We start from the raw sequence: 15,532 nt of genomic DNA on the forward strand, positions 1-15,532 counted from the left end.
TAAACCTTTTGGAATGACCCGGCCAAACGTTCATGTTCAAAATAACAAATGCTGGATTTAGTCTTTTTTCCCTCAGATTGCTCAGACTTTCATTTGTATTTTGATGCATGGCTTCTAGAATTGGGTTAATCGTATGGAAGTTTACAAGGTTTCTATTTTAATATTAACAGATCACTGGTGTGTCAATGTCCTCCTCTCTTAATGCCTTTCTCAAAAAAAAGTATAAACAACACCCAATTAACTGTTTAACACCATTTTATTCCAGTACAGTCCTGTAGCCACTCCTATTTCTGGATGATGTGTTTATTTTTTATTTTTTTACAGCCAAACTGAACCCTTCTGGGGTAATTTGAGATCCTCGTGACTGTTTTAGCCTGTTCTGGTCAGAGTGCAAAGGCCTGCTGATATTGTTGCTACTTTACTCTTAACACTTCATGCACTTCTGTTATTCAAAACTGATGGCCCCCTTATGGGATGTGATACCTTTGCCCATTATATTGCATTTATTTGCCTTAAGGATACAGTCATGGGAAAAAAAAATCAGAACACCCCATTTATCTTGGATGTGTAAGCGCTGCACATAAAAGGGTGAAGAACATTTGTCAAAACTTGCACTCTTACTGTTGCCTGTGTTATTATTTCTCTGACATGCACCACATGGTGGCGATGTTTAAAAAGACCCGGAAGTTGGAATAACTTGAAAATTCTCACACAGCTCACAGAGCTCTACAAAACACGGGACTTGAGGTTTAGGAATCGCCACAATTAGGTACACACCTTTATGAGCCTGAGGAGCACATGTGTGTTAAATTTTAGCAAATTCTGCCACCATCAAGGTAAAAGGCTTTGCAGGAACAGTAGTAACTAATTGCCAAAACTCATTGATCATTTGTTTAATGATTATAAAACTTCGAGGATGTTTGTATTACTTATATTCAAATACCCAAATTTCATTTACATTGAGTGCCATAATGGTTGGCGTATACATTAATAGCTGATACATAGGCTAATACATGACTGGTGATTTTAAACTGTAGCAGTCTGATGAGAAAATGCAGATCTGTTCAGTTCCTCATTTAAACCGGTTCAAGCCGTCTCTGGCGCCCCTAGCGTGCTGTCATATTATAGCAACACAGCCTGTAGCATGAATAGCACACGTCTTCGCTTGCTGCCGCTCTAACTAAACAATTGCTACATTTATTGACTTCTGAGGTATTTATGTATTGTTTTGTCTACTTTAGAACTGCAACACCGAGTCCACATCCAGAACGGCGTTATTCAATGTTTGATTGGATTATCGTGAGTTAGCCTTTGCCCTCTAACCCCTTCGATTTTTGGCTAGCTGCTTCCCGCCCCCCCCCGCCTCTCTCCTAAGGAACCGACAGACCCACCGAGCGACTACGCCTGCCGAAGCCGCTCGGCGAAGCGCCCAGTACCGGGAAGAGTCGCCACCAGCGAACCCCGAGCAGAGCTGAACTGAGCCACTGAACCAGTCGGCAGGCGAACAAGACCAGGAGAAAGAGGGAGCCATGCGGAGGAAATCAAGGATATTGTTATGTTTTGCGGTGCTGTGGGTGCTGGGAATAGCCTACTACTTCTACTCCGGGACGGCGTTGGGGCGAAAGGTAAGACAGGCTTCTTTTTTAGCAAACCGCTCAGTACTGATATTCTTCCGGAGGACAAAGCGGCGATGGAGTGGTGTACGCGGTGCATCTCCCCTGCTTTTAGGCGACATTAGTGATTCGTCGAGGCCCTGATAGTAGCCACAGATAAGCGCTGATTTGGTTGCAATGGTTGGGGAGCGAGGGTTGCGGAATTGGCCGGTGAACTTGCACCGACCTCCCACCGGTTGTCCTCCCGTGGCAGCGGGAGAGAGCACGCCAATGCCGGGCAGCGTGTCCTCCTGGGCCGGTGAACGTGAGAGCGTAGAGTCGACGCAGAAGGGCGGTTATTGATGTGAGGCTGCCGGCCTGGCTCACAGGGCCGGGGGGGCTTTGCCTGTGGAGCACGTAAGCACTTAAGCAGAGAGCAGGAAGTGAACGCAATATCAGAGGTATAGAATGTTATTTTATTTTAATTTGACATTTCCATCTCTTATGGAAGAAAACTGGGTTCATTTTCTACTATGCTATGTTGATTTCTATCCCAAGTCACTTTACACTTGGAGCAGTTCAAGAACCACACTCCTCAAAGCCAACTGTACCCTCCCTGAGCACGTACTTTGCGGACAGAGGCAAGGAAACCCCCCCTCTAGGGATAAAAAGTCAAATCACTGCTAGCCCTATTAATCAACTCTATTTAACAGCACGGTGCACTGGCCCTTGAACTCACCATAAGGTCTAATCAATAGTGCCAACAACAACAGTTTGTGTACCTCATTGAGGCTACATTGTGTAACCGGACTTACATTTTGGACATGGTAGTAGTACTGTAGTACTGGTCTACCTGTTCATAGCGTCACTATTTTAAAGTTGGACACACTGTCATTATAATGGTGACAAGAGAGCAAAGGTTGTTAAGTTACACGCCTATGAACTTGACAGCCATTGTAGCTTCCCGCATTGCTTGTTTGTTTTAAAATATCTCTATGATTAAAAAAAAAAAAAAAGTAAAGTGGACCAGACACGAGGCAGATAACTCTCTGCAGCCGGAGAGGCAGTGGAGCCAGGCAACACGTGTAAACAAAAATGGTAGAGTAGTTGAACTTCAATGCGAGTCAAATGTGAATGATCGCACATGCTGGCTTTGATGAGCTTAGACTGTGGAAAGCTGTCATAAACTGACTACAAATTTCACAGACTGTTTTTCATTCTCATCGTACTAAAGGACGTCCCTTGTCAACTCAATACGGGACACCTCCTTTTAGCTGGTCTCACATGCATGAAAAATTGCATTTAGACTATGTTTAAATCTGATTATATTATTCAGGTTACCAAACAAATGCAACATGTTAATATGAACACAGTGTCTGGAACGTGATGTGGGTGCACAAAAGCACAACATCACTCACATTTACATGTGTTTGCTGCAGTGTGAGCCTGGGGAAAACGTTAGAATCATATGGTATCACCTACAGTATGTGCAAATTATGTGTAAATTTTAAAAGTTGTGTACAGTATTTCAAATCATAGCATATAGAATACTTTACATAACACTCATTTATTGATGTAATTTAAACCCTTGAATATAAAGTAATGAGGTAGTGGGGTGAGTTACAATATAGCCAAGGTAAGAAAACAAAGACACAATCATATGGCTGACGTATACACTTGACTTTTGAACAAGAAGGAGCTGGTAACAAAATATCGATATTTCAACCCATTACTAGAGTGCTCTCATTGTAACGTTTGTGGTAATTTCAAGGATTTTGAGCGACGGGAGCCAGTATTATTTCAACCAAATGATTCAGTGTAGGTGATTAAGAAGAAAGAGGGTACAAATGTTTTGCTATGACAATTTGGAGACCATTTACTGCTTGTGGGTAGCAGCAGTGGTGAGACATGACGAGAAAAAAGTCGTAATTGTGCTGTTCACACTAACATGAAAATATCAGATACAGGTTGCATATGAGCAAAGAAATCAGAATTGACCTGCAGTGTGAACATAGCCTTAGTCGCGGTCTGGCGCCCTGTGAACAGGTGGAGGTTGTCATGCAATATGCTAATCTGCTCATTAGGAGCAATTAGAGATTTCCCACTTGAACCAGTAACCTGCAAAGTGCATTCTTGATGGCTTCTTTATCTCTAAGCTGATGCAAACCTACTAAACCAGTGTTTTTCAAAGTCTTGACACAGTGAGCCTTATCTGAGAGAACATATTATTACAGCTGGGGCTTCCCGTACTCCCCCCAAAAAATGATTTTCTGCAGCATATTTTGTGGAGTTTTCCTTTCAGCCCAAACTCTGTATACTCGCTCGCTGTAGGAAGTAAAATCAATTCATTTCCTCTGACATAACTGATATCTTATCAGGTTAAAAAAAGTTTTTCTCCAATTTTTTTGTGCTACTTGATATGTTGCCAATGTAAGGTAAACATCCTTCAGGTGTGGAACAAAGCTGGATTTCATGTGTGTGTGTGTGTGCATACAAGCAGGTCTGTGCATCCTGCTGTGTGTGTGAATGAAGTGTTCAACATGGGTGGTTGTATGCACAGTACTACGTTTGTATGTGTGTGAGAACACTCTGTGTGTATTCCACCTGGCTCTTGTCTGGTCCTATCGGTCTTTGTGTGTTTACATCACTCTGTTCAGCCACATTAGGCCTTTTACTTTTTCATTAGGCTGATAGCAAAGTGTGTGTGTGTGGAGAGGGGGGGGGGGGGGTTCAAGGTAGCAGAAAATGTTCATTAATTAATTAATTCATTTTCAGAGCCAAAACCATACTGTGCAGTAAAAAGAGACAAAATTTCATTGTCAAAACATGAGAAATATGATTGTGTTATATAAATGATTATCAAAGAAGAGAAAATGCTAGACGTCTTCAATTATTGTCTTGTTTACTGTGCTGTGTTCCGCTTAGTTCAATTTATTGGCTCGTGTCACGCTGTGATTATGTCACACTATTTACCTAGCTGATGCAGCTCAACTCTCTCTGCAATACACACCGTGCAGGACCAAATACAAGCCAGATTAAAGTTGACTTTGTCAATTCCGGTTTTTGGCTTTGGAGGGAGCGTTTGACATATTATTCTACTTATGTGAAAAAACGGAGTGTTGGCTGCTAGTGTGTTTTAGACAATAGTTATTATTTTGCAGACAACTGTCTGGGAATTGTTCAAAACACACGCCTATGTACACAGAAAAAATGTTTTTTATTCTGCCAACTCTTTAGAACGTAGCGTCTCAGTGTGGAGTCTACTGTCATACTAATCAGCACAGTGAGAGGGATGCTAAGCAACACAGAGGGAAAAGCCAACAGACTTCCTTCATGTTGTCAGCTGTTTGAGCAAAAGCCGCAGACGTTTGGCAAACCCAGAGATGTAAACTCTTTTTTTTCTTTTTTTTGTTTTTTTTTCATCCTGAGACGAGGTGTCGCAAACATATGTCACATAGGTCTCTTTGTAAATGCAGCACAACCTCTAAATCAAACAGTTCCAAATGTTTTTGTGTTGTTCTGGGACTGTAGCCACATATGACATCACATGAGGCCTCTGCAAACTCGAGACTTTAGATCTGAGGATTAATTCTGTACATGTGTTTAGCTTTTTCTTTGGCTTTTGGGGGAATTTGCAAAACTGCCACTTATCATGAAAGAACATGTGTACCCCGCAAGAGCCCATTTCAGCGAGCATCAAAGGAGTTACTGCACATGTTTAGATTTTTCTTTGGATTTGTGTCTTTTGGAGCAACTATTCCAAAATATGGAGCAGCCCCAACAGAGGGGGTGTCACAAAACTATTAAAAAAAGAAACATTAAAAAGATGTGTCCTTATCTTCATTTGTCATTTAAGTTAAAAGTAGTTTTTTTTCCTTCATTCTGTATTTATTAACAATTGAATTGTTTGACCTCGGTGGCAAAGAAGGGGGCGTACAACAATTCAGCAAAACAAATAACACCCACTCAGTGACTCACTACACATTCTGATGTGTTGATAAGGTCGTCCTCCAAAAGTGGATTATCAAAGTAATGAATTTGTTATGCTGTCTCAGTGGTTTGGATCAAGCTGCAGTGGACACATGAGGTGCGAGTGTAACCAAAATGTCTGTTTGCTTATTCCTGCCTGTCCACGTCCGCGTATATTTATCAATCTCAGCTTTACATCTATTGCCCGTCGCAGGCAGTGACCTCAATGACGCAACAGTTCGTAGAAAGACTCAATTGCTTATACAAGTTGCGTACATACCCACATCATCATCACCGTCATCCATAGCTAAGTATCAATACAGATATTTGTGAATACTTGCCTCTGCTCATCAACGCAAGAGCCCTCATGACATACCGGCGTTAGTGACAATAACACACAAGCGCACGCACATCTTCAGCCGTTCAATATTGTCATGATGAGAAAATACAATTACAGTGTACACACAATTGCAATTTTAGCCTGCAAGCACAACCAATACTGGCAGCTAACTAAACAGAGCTATCACCGAATCAATAAAAGGCGATGATGGATGTCGGGATGGAGGGGGTAGATGAGTGACAGCTATTCTGCCAGCATGGCATTAGTTTAACTTGGGAAGGAATATTTTTGTAGTTATGGCATAGAAAACCTGTTTAGCATCTTCTAAATATGTTGTTTTACATCATCAGAGTCATCTAGACATGAAACAACACCCTTATAGCCAGCTTTACATCCCCATAACCCAGTATACAACATATATTCAAGAGAAACTAAGCCAGGGGTCTCAGCCAGGGCCGTACGCTAGTTTGAGACCCCCGCCTTGATATGAAAGTTTAATTTGTTAATTTGTTTCATTTGTTTTTTGATTTGCTTATTTATTTTTCCATCTTATTTTGTGTTGAAAAATGAAAATTAACATTAAACATTTATTTAATCATTTAATAATAACTAAAAATTAATTAGTTAATTTGTTTCGTTTTTTTATTTGCTTATTTATTTTTCCAACTTATTTTGTGTCGAAAAATAAAATTAACATTAAACATTTATTTAATAATAAATAAAAATTAATTTATCATAATTTATAATAATTTAGTTTTATCAGAGCTTTTCCAAAAAACCAAAGCACTGAAAAAGTGGAAGGGTATAGCAGAAGCATTGAAGACTATTATATTATATATATTTTCATTAATATTTAATATAATTAATATTTATTCATTTTTTTTAAATATGTATATATTTAACCTGATGCGGCCCAGCTTCACCCAGACCCTAGCTCCAGTAGCCCCCAGCTAAATTGAGTTTGAGACCCCTGAACTAAGCCATTTAAAACGGTATGCCATGTAGGGGAACAGGATCAATGGCAGATGTGAAGTGATGTCGGGGGTTCAGAGTTGAGTTTTAGCTTTTTGTGGGCTATGGCCACAATAGTAGCCCATTATTATTATTATTAATATTATTATTATGCCTGTTGTGGGATAATTTCAACTGCAATAAAAGCTGGTCAGCGGTGGTCTCACTGAACAATTACTCACACCGAGTGACCAGTGTGCAATAAATTTGCTTAAATATGCACATTTTGGGACTAATAATAGGCCACTGTCAACCATCAAACAGCGATCCATTTATTAATGTTTGAAAAAAAACACATGTGTGGAAGTGATGTTTGAAGCACAATGTAGTGAGTGATGACCATACTAGAGTAGTCAATGTGCGGCCTGTATATTATTAAAAATCTTGTCTAAATAGATGGAAGTGCAAGTTAGTAGCAAGATAAGTGTTTTGTTTGCTGCAACTGACTTGATCAAGCCATGTTTTTAATTCCAAGCAACTTTTCCACAGCTTGTCAAAGTCATCGGAGAGTGCAGGTTGTCCTTTGCAGTGGTAAGGACATTCAAATGACAAGCGTTACTCATCTAATTGCAACCATCCCTAGTGTTGTTGGCCTCCACTCACAGCGGGCCAAGTGTGATAATGTTTTAATTGAGATAATGCACTCTTATTGGAGGGTGTTTTTCGAGTGTTGACAGCAAAAAATGCACTTTGTTGTCTTTTTGTAGTCTTAACGTCAGCCGAAGGGCAAATGGCAGCATTAGCAGTCCACCAGGTGGCTGAGACATTGCCACATATACTGACGTGGGCAGAGTTGCAATAGCTTCATAATAGCGTGGATCAGCATACTGTGGGTATTATACATGCATTGAAGCTTGTCCTATTGTGCAATGAGATGATGAGGTGATTGCGGTTCATGCAGCCAACCCACCTCATTCTCCTTCGCCTGATATTTCCTAGTAAATACGTACGTATAAGCACTGCTACAGTATGTGGCATTGAGGTTACTACATTGTGTTGCAACCTTCATTGTGGGTGACTGTGGAGCACATCATACATATTTTACCATGCAGAATATAGGGAAACCTATAGATTAGATTAGATTCAACTTTATTGTTATTGCTCATGTCACTGGTACAGGGCAACAAAATGCAGTTAGCATCCAACCAGAAGTGCAATTTTACCTTAGTAGTAAGTAAATGTAGAAAAATGGACAGATCTATGTACAAACTATAACAGGCTATGACTATAATACAGTGAGGATATGTACAGGGATATAAATGACTATAATATGGCAATTGCAGATTATACAGATTATAAACAGTATGCACAGTATGGATGTGACAATATATAATAACAGTAATATGTACAGTATTGCAATGAAGTGACTAGAGTATGGCTATTGCAGATTATATAAATTATAAACAGTATGATCTATGAATGCAACAAGATATAACAGTAATATGTACAATAGTGCAATGAAGTAGTGCAATGAAGTGATGGGGGCATAGATCAGCGGGGGGATGTAAGTCGTGGAAGGGGTGGGCAATGGGGGGAAGAGTTCAACAAGGAGACAGCTATAAAGCTGAAAACTGCTCTGAACTGGTTTAAGTCCTAGCTGTTGGACAGGAACTACTTTGTTTGAATTGGTAACTGTGTCCTAGTGAGGATAAGCGGCATATTTACCGTCAATCTATGTTCCCATCCTCACCTTGGTCATGAGCTTTGCGTCATGACTGAGATTGCAGATACGGCTGGAATGAGGTTCCTCCATGTCACTCAGCTATGATAAGAATTGGCCATCCATCCATTTTCTATGTCGCTTATCCTCATTCATGTCGTGTCGTGTATGCTGGAGGTCCAGCGAGGCCACTATGGAAATACTTTTGTCAAGTTCTGTGTTTTTCCCTGCAGTCTGAACTGGGCTTTGATGTGCTGAAACCACGGGTCAAACTTTGGACAACTTAACCATTGCGGCTATAGCACCAACGTTAACTACCTCGTTAGCATCAAGTGGTGCCGGTGAGATGAGTTGTGTGCATCCTGTGGCGTGTGGATTTAGTGTGTATCCTGGTCTTTAAAATACTGTTCAACAAGAAAGTATATTTTCTTATGCTAATACTAAATACTAAAGCTATTTTAAAATAACACATTTTATAGCTGCAAGTATAATACTGTGAAACCATGCTTTTTTTTACCCGTGGTTATCATACAGTCGGTGCCTCACACCAGCCCATGCCTACTCTGGACAATTACAATCAGTGAAATTATGAACCAGGCACGTTCAACACATCACCGCCAGTCGCTTAATTGCTGCATGAACACCGTATGACCCAAACAGATTAGAAGTATTAAAGCCTTACGTCCCTCCTCGCACTTTTATTGTAAGTTGCACGTTTACAACACAAAGTCAATACTTGTAAATTATTCCATACCATGGATTTACTGAGCTTGCAATCTTCTACCGTTACTGATATGAACCAGTATGTCATTTTAATCCCAATTAACAGTGGTTAACTTCTTACATTTGAATGACACTTAACTTGAACATTTCTGTCTATTCTTAAAAATCCACATCTTTCCATAGGCTGCACGACCTAATGTTTCAACGACTCCCTGTGCTTACCACTTGGAACAAAGTTGAAAGTCCAGAGAGTATGCAGTTGTGCGTAATCGCTGTCAGGAAACAATTGCCTTGTGAAGTGTCTCTTTATGGCATTTTGAAATGCTTTCAGGAAGCAGACATGTCGACTCAGCTCTCCGCCTTTTAAAAGGGGACAAACAATATAGTAAAAATCATGGCAGACTTTCAGATGCTTGATGTATGGTGGTTAAATGTCATTGGGATCCCAGCAAACCCATTTATCAGCCTTCTGCATCTTGTTGGAAACCTCTGGGAATACTAGTGAATTGATGGATGTAAAGAGATTTTGTGACATTTTGTTTGTCCCATTTATTCAACAATAGGCCTGTCACAATAACCAATACATCAATTAATCGCACGATATATAAAAACAAATGTGATCATTTTACTGGCCTCGATATATCAACATGTGCATGTTTGTTTTCCTCCTGTCTCTCTACCAAACAGGCTGGGTGACAAGAGGGTCCACTCTGTGTATCTGTCTCAACACCTGGGCGTGTTGGTTCTATAGCAGAATGAATGGCATGCGTGAACCCTTCTTTCAGTCAGTGTCTTTGACCCAGTGAGCTGGCGCAATGGCGTTCACGGCACGAATAGCGCAAACAAACAAGTAAATTTTCCGGCGTTACGTGTTCAAAATGCTGTTTAACCACATCTTCTGTTTTTTACATTTAGTTTACATTCTCTATTGTTGCCTCGCCTCCTCAATCTTCCCACTTCTTCAAACACCTGCTCCCTTCTTCATCCTCTGTGTGGGTGACGTACGTGCGTTGGTGACCCGAAGCGATTCCTCGAAGCAGGAAAAAATCCTAGACTATTTTTTTTGTAATCAAGGTATTAGAATTATGTGAATAGTCGTTGCAGCCCTAACTGCATGGTTTGTTGGTAACTGAAGGCAACAAAGCAAAAATCCTTGTCTTCCACTGGAATTCAAGAATGTCGCTTTCTAGCATCTTGCCTGTTATGTGCATGGCTTTTCAATCCTGAGGTTTCAGATTTTGGGCGTGTTACTTTTAGTTTTGACAGTAACGACACAAAATATTACACAAATTACACAAAAGATTGGGCTGACTCTGACAAACATATCTGCAATATGCACACACTCGCCTTTATCTCTTCCCTTCCTCTTACTTCATTCTTTGAGTCCCACTCCGTTTCTTTGCTGTCATTTTTTTTATTCCTACTCTGCCTCGTTGCTGTCAGTCTTCTCTGTTCTGCTTTTGTTGTTTTAGCTGGTTCGTCTGAAGCAGGTCAGAGATGTGGTCAGTCACCTAGGGAGCCTATTAAGCATCCAATGGAAGAAGGTTGTTTTACTTGTATAAAGAGTAAGAATATACAAAGCTTTTGGCCAGAAAGTTCAATGCCTTTTTTTCCCGCAAAGCCCTGTTTTTTCTACCTTAAAAGGTAGGCTTGTTTTATCTTTTCTCCCAGCTCAGCGGGGGTGGAGTCGTGATGTGATCTGTCGGACCCCAAAGACTGGCTAAGAATAACTAAACACTACCACCGGAACTGTGCTAGGTTCTTTTCAAGTTTGAAGTAGTTTCTCTTTGATTTTACATCATAATGCCATCAATAGAAGCATTCACTCCCCAGAAGAATGATGTTGAGGTCCCACAATGATCAATGATTGTAAAGTACATTTTTCATAATAGGGCACCTTTTAAATAAAACCTCCCAATTTGCTATTCGTCAACTGTATTAGTTCCCGTCTTACCACTCAACCTTACTGTTGTCCTTTTATTGTACCTGCAACCAAGTGTGAGATGTCCTCAGAGGTCATCGTTCATCACCCCTCTTTGCATGTTAATGACTGACCAAACAGAGTGCAGCAACACAAGAATCCTGACATCCAGCAGGCAGTGCAATGCGTATGGCTCGTGCCAGCTGGCTGATTCATTAAAATGCATGAACACCCTGAGATAAAAATGACATTTTGGAAGTTTTGTACTGAGGCTGAGACAAACTGGCACCACTTAGAATCTGCATTCCGTTTAGCCTCATACATCGGCTGTTTCTAGGGTGAAGCCCTCCTTACAAAGGCCTCACCTTTTGCACTTGGGTCTGCGCAGGTTTTTCTGGTTCAATAATAAGCGTTGACGGTAATAAGCGTCCTTTGTGCACTGTGAACAAAAAAGTTCCTTCCCCAAACTGTTCCCACAATGTTGGAAACATGGAATTGCCCAAAATGTCTTGGTAAGATAACAATACTTAAGAAGCATGTCCTAATATTTTATCGTATGTTGTGTTACTACATTTTCACTTGACACTCATCAATGGTATGGCTCTGTTTAAGGTTGAAGGTTTTCCATTGTCAAAAGGTACTCTTTATAATTACATTGCATTTGTTGATGATCAAAATCGCAATATCAAAACAAGTCATATCTAGTATTCTGGCCACTAAGATGTCAGTAATGTTACACTGATGAGAAATTATCTGCATTAAGTCAGAAATGGCCATTCTGTGGTTAGCATGAAGGCCACACAGTCGGGAAGATATAGGTTTGATTCTCCGTTTGGGCAGCTGTGTGAGTTCACATCAACTTCCCTTCACATCCCCAAAACATCGGGGTTCAAACCAATAAACTGCGATAAATTAAGGTTTGACTGGATATAAATTAATAAAGTCACAACATCCTAATGGAATTTATTCTGGCAATTACGTTTATCTTCCGGTCAGGATATTTATCCAGGCTGTTTTTAAATTCTTTCAATGAAAGAAAGTTTTTTGCAGACATGTATGTACACGAACCACTGACCGATTTCATTTCAGAATTGATCAATTACAATGCGACTTGAATACGATTGCACATTATTCGCAGAAACTAAATATATTGTTTAAAAAATCTCCAGTGTGGAAAAATTTCCAAAAAAATCCACTTCGATCATTTGAGTCGTGCTCACAATCCTGTTACGTCTTGTTGACGATTGAGTACATCTGGTACCTTGTAAGTGCCAGCATACAAAGAGCTAGTGTGACTCACTAGACTGACCAAAAACCAGTTCAAAGAAATCACGGACAACACAGTACTATCAATTACATTCCTGTCCATGAGTAAATGCAAACCTCTGCCCACAACTATATAGGTCATAACTCAACAAAAAGAGTGGAATGCTACCCCCACAGAGCTCAGTATGAGAGTAGCAATTTGTTTCAAAGGGACTGTGGACCATTAGACAAACATCTCCCTTCAGCCAAGTTACAGTGGAAGACTTGAAGTGGGAGAGTGTGTAATTAGCCCTCATTAGATGTCTTACATCTGCTCTTCGCCTGTTGAACATGTTGGTGAATTTAAGGCATTACAAGCTGAGCTGATGTCTGGAGCCCTGACAGTCACAACATACCCCCCCGCCCCCCCAAAGCGAGTCAGAGCTTTTCTTCCTGTTGCTCTGTCACACACACTGACCTGACCAGATGCAGATACAAAGATCCATTGCACAAAATGTCTCAAAGGTCAGGAAACGAGAGTTATGTTATGATGCTAATTGTGAGATAATGGTGATCATAGAAACGAGTCAAACGGCTAAGAAATATCATTTTTCTTGTTATTGCAAGCCACCTGTTATTTTACTAGTAATGAAAAGATGATTTATAAAGTATATTATCTTAAAAATTAGAAAATTTTCTTATTTTGAAAAAGAAGGGTCCTCTTATGTTTAGGGTATTATATTCAGATCAATATACTGTATTATTGGAGCGCTACAACATGGTTACCACATGATTATTATTGTGCTTACAAAATCCTTTAAGAAAGCTGGGGTTTTTAAGGAAATACATGAGTCTACTTCATATCTTTGGTATTGCATGGATGATGTATGCTGTAGTAGAAATACTACTACTAATAATAATATGTTTTATTTGTATAGCGCTTTTCAGAGTACTCAAAGACGCTTTACAGTGAAGAAATGATTACACCTGATAAACATGATTTAACGTGATTTAAACATGGAGAAGGCTCTGTCTTCCCAGGTTCGGAGCTTGAATGGTTGAATGGTTGAACCCAGCCAGCAGGCTTATATTATATTGTAGTAATGTAGTGAAATGTTGCTCTGGCTTTGCTGTAGGACAGATCGAGTCTGCTTTATGTTCTGTCAGATGTTTGTCGACGTACTTTCAAGCAAACCCGTTGTAGAAATCAGGCCTGTCCGTGCACATGTGTTTTAATATAATTAGAAGCGACGTATAATAAGGAGAAATCCAAAGGTTATAAATGTTCTATGTGCATATTTCGTGTCTGGGCTGACAAACATTGTTTATGCAGGGTGCACATACACACAACTTATCCCAAATATCTTGGCAAACACTCGCAAAAACACCTCTCACTGCTGTCTGACAGAAAACTCTTCTCCTTAAATGGCAAAAGGAAATATTTATAGGCCAACCAACATGTCTCGAAACACACTGTAGATATGTGCACATGCTGTTTTGTGATTTTAGTACCCATCAGCACTGTAACATTTATGACCTCATGCTTGCTCTGGGCGTCTCACAGTAAATGTACTTTTCCATACAAAGTCGCTGCATTGTTTTCTCTTTTATATTAACAGCACTCATCGTTATTCTGTGACTTTTCAACATTCAGATTGTCTCACACCCAGGAGATACTTTTCTTTTTAAGTGGGCGTAATCACAGAGCAGCAGTGTGGTCTAGGAGGGAACAGTCATTTATTGTTCACTGAGAGGAGGATGAGGAAGGAGCGGAACATCAAAGAAAGCAGAGAGGAAGGAGGGAGGCTGTTGGGTGAAGTGAAGAGAGGAAGCTTGTGATTGATGAAAGTGTGTGTACAGTCCAGTTGGGTATTTTAAGAGCCCGCCCCCACCAGCCCGGCAGCATCCAGGCCTACGTGTTCCCTCAGAAGACACACACACACACACACTCACACACAACACACACACTTGAATGATTCAGCAGCACTCATGTCTTCCACCTCAGCATTGCTCTTGGCATTCCCCCTTTGTCAGTTCCAGCATTTTCCTGTGGGAATTGGATCGGAACTGGGCCAGTAGATATTTTTTGCTAATAGATTCTCACAGACCAGCAAAGAATTTGGTCAGCTGATTAACCAGGAGGAACTAAAATGTTCAGTTTGCATTTTTTTTGTCCGTCATGGGCTCATTTTCCATCAAGCGTTAAAGTTCAGTTCAGTTATGTACATTATAGGAACGGGCATTATAATCTATGATTGATAATAATCAAGTTGCCAATAGGACCCCATTATGCATAAAGGAACTTTTAATGATGTTATTGCAGTAATGTGTCTCCCTTGATGCTGTTTATGACCACCAAATAGAAAAATACCACTTTCACTTTCTCCCTCTTTTGGCATATACCATGTCTTCATTGCCCATTAACACAATATTCTGTGTGCCTTGAAAAATACAGAGAGAGAGACAGCTTTTGAAGAATGTCTGGGATTGAATGAGTTAATATTACGTTGTTGTATGCAATATATAGCAGACACACAGAACGGTGTGTTCCAATTCTGGCATTAATGCTGGAATAGATTTAGACTTCTGACGCTTATTTAAAAGTTGAAAATTCATACAACATGGGACCTTTAATTGTGTCTTGAAGCAATAGACCGATTCAGCCTTAGCTAGTTTGTGGTTTAAAGAAGAACAACATGACGTCATCTATGGGAAGTTGAGCGACATCCACACAAACATTGGTTTCACCTTCTGGGAAGTATCCCATTACATAAAAAAAAGAAAATGTAATTAATCATCAATTTCACCTAAAAATGCTAAAATGCTATAAAGCTACTTGAGGAATGTTCTGAAGTAACCTCTTTTCTTGAGAAACGTCAGACTGTCCAGTTTCTACTTCAGAATCGGATTCAGAATCCAACACATACGGCTGTATGTTAAAAGCTAACATTTTAAAAAGATACATTGCCGATTATTATCAACTACTATACCATTCGCAGCTAGCGGCAAGTGTGACCAACCACAGCAGAGTAGGTGTGCCTGCAGGCGGGCGGTGGGTGGAATAAATTAAA

The 15,532-nt window shown here is 40.1% G+C and overlaps 1 protein-coding gene across 2 annotated transcripts in view; it reads left to right on the forward strand.

Moving 5' to 3' along the window:
- Nucleotides 1–1,118: 1,118 nt before the first annotated feature.
- galnt2 (UDP-N-acetyl-alpha-D-galactosamine:polypeptide N-acetylgalactosaminyltransferase 2) overlaps nt 1,119–15,532 on the forward strand; it is a 46,479-nt gene continuing 32,065 nt past the window's right edge. The window contains exon 1 of one of the 2 annotated variants that reach the window (XM_058088862.1): nt 1,119–1,625. In XM_058088862.1, the coding sequence (XP_057944845.1) occupies nt 1,530–1,625 (96 nt within the window). In that variant the 5' untranslated portion in view covers nt 1,119–1,529. The remainder of the gene's footprint in view (nt 1,626–15,532) is intronic. The other variant, XM_058088863.1, reaches the window with a different exon arrangement.

The sequence above is a fragment of the Doryrhamphus excisus genome, chromosome 12 (genome assembly GCF_030265055.1).
Source record: "Doryrhamphus excisus isolate RoL2022-K1 chromosome 12, RoL_Dexc_1.0, whole genome shotgun sequence".
Classification (NCBI taxonomy): Eukaryota; Metazoa; Chordata; class Actinopteri; order Syngnathiformes; family Syngnathidae; genus Doryrhamphus; species Doryrhamphus excisus.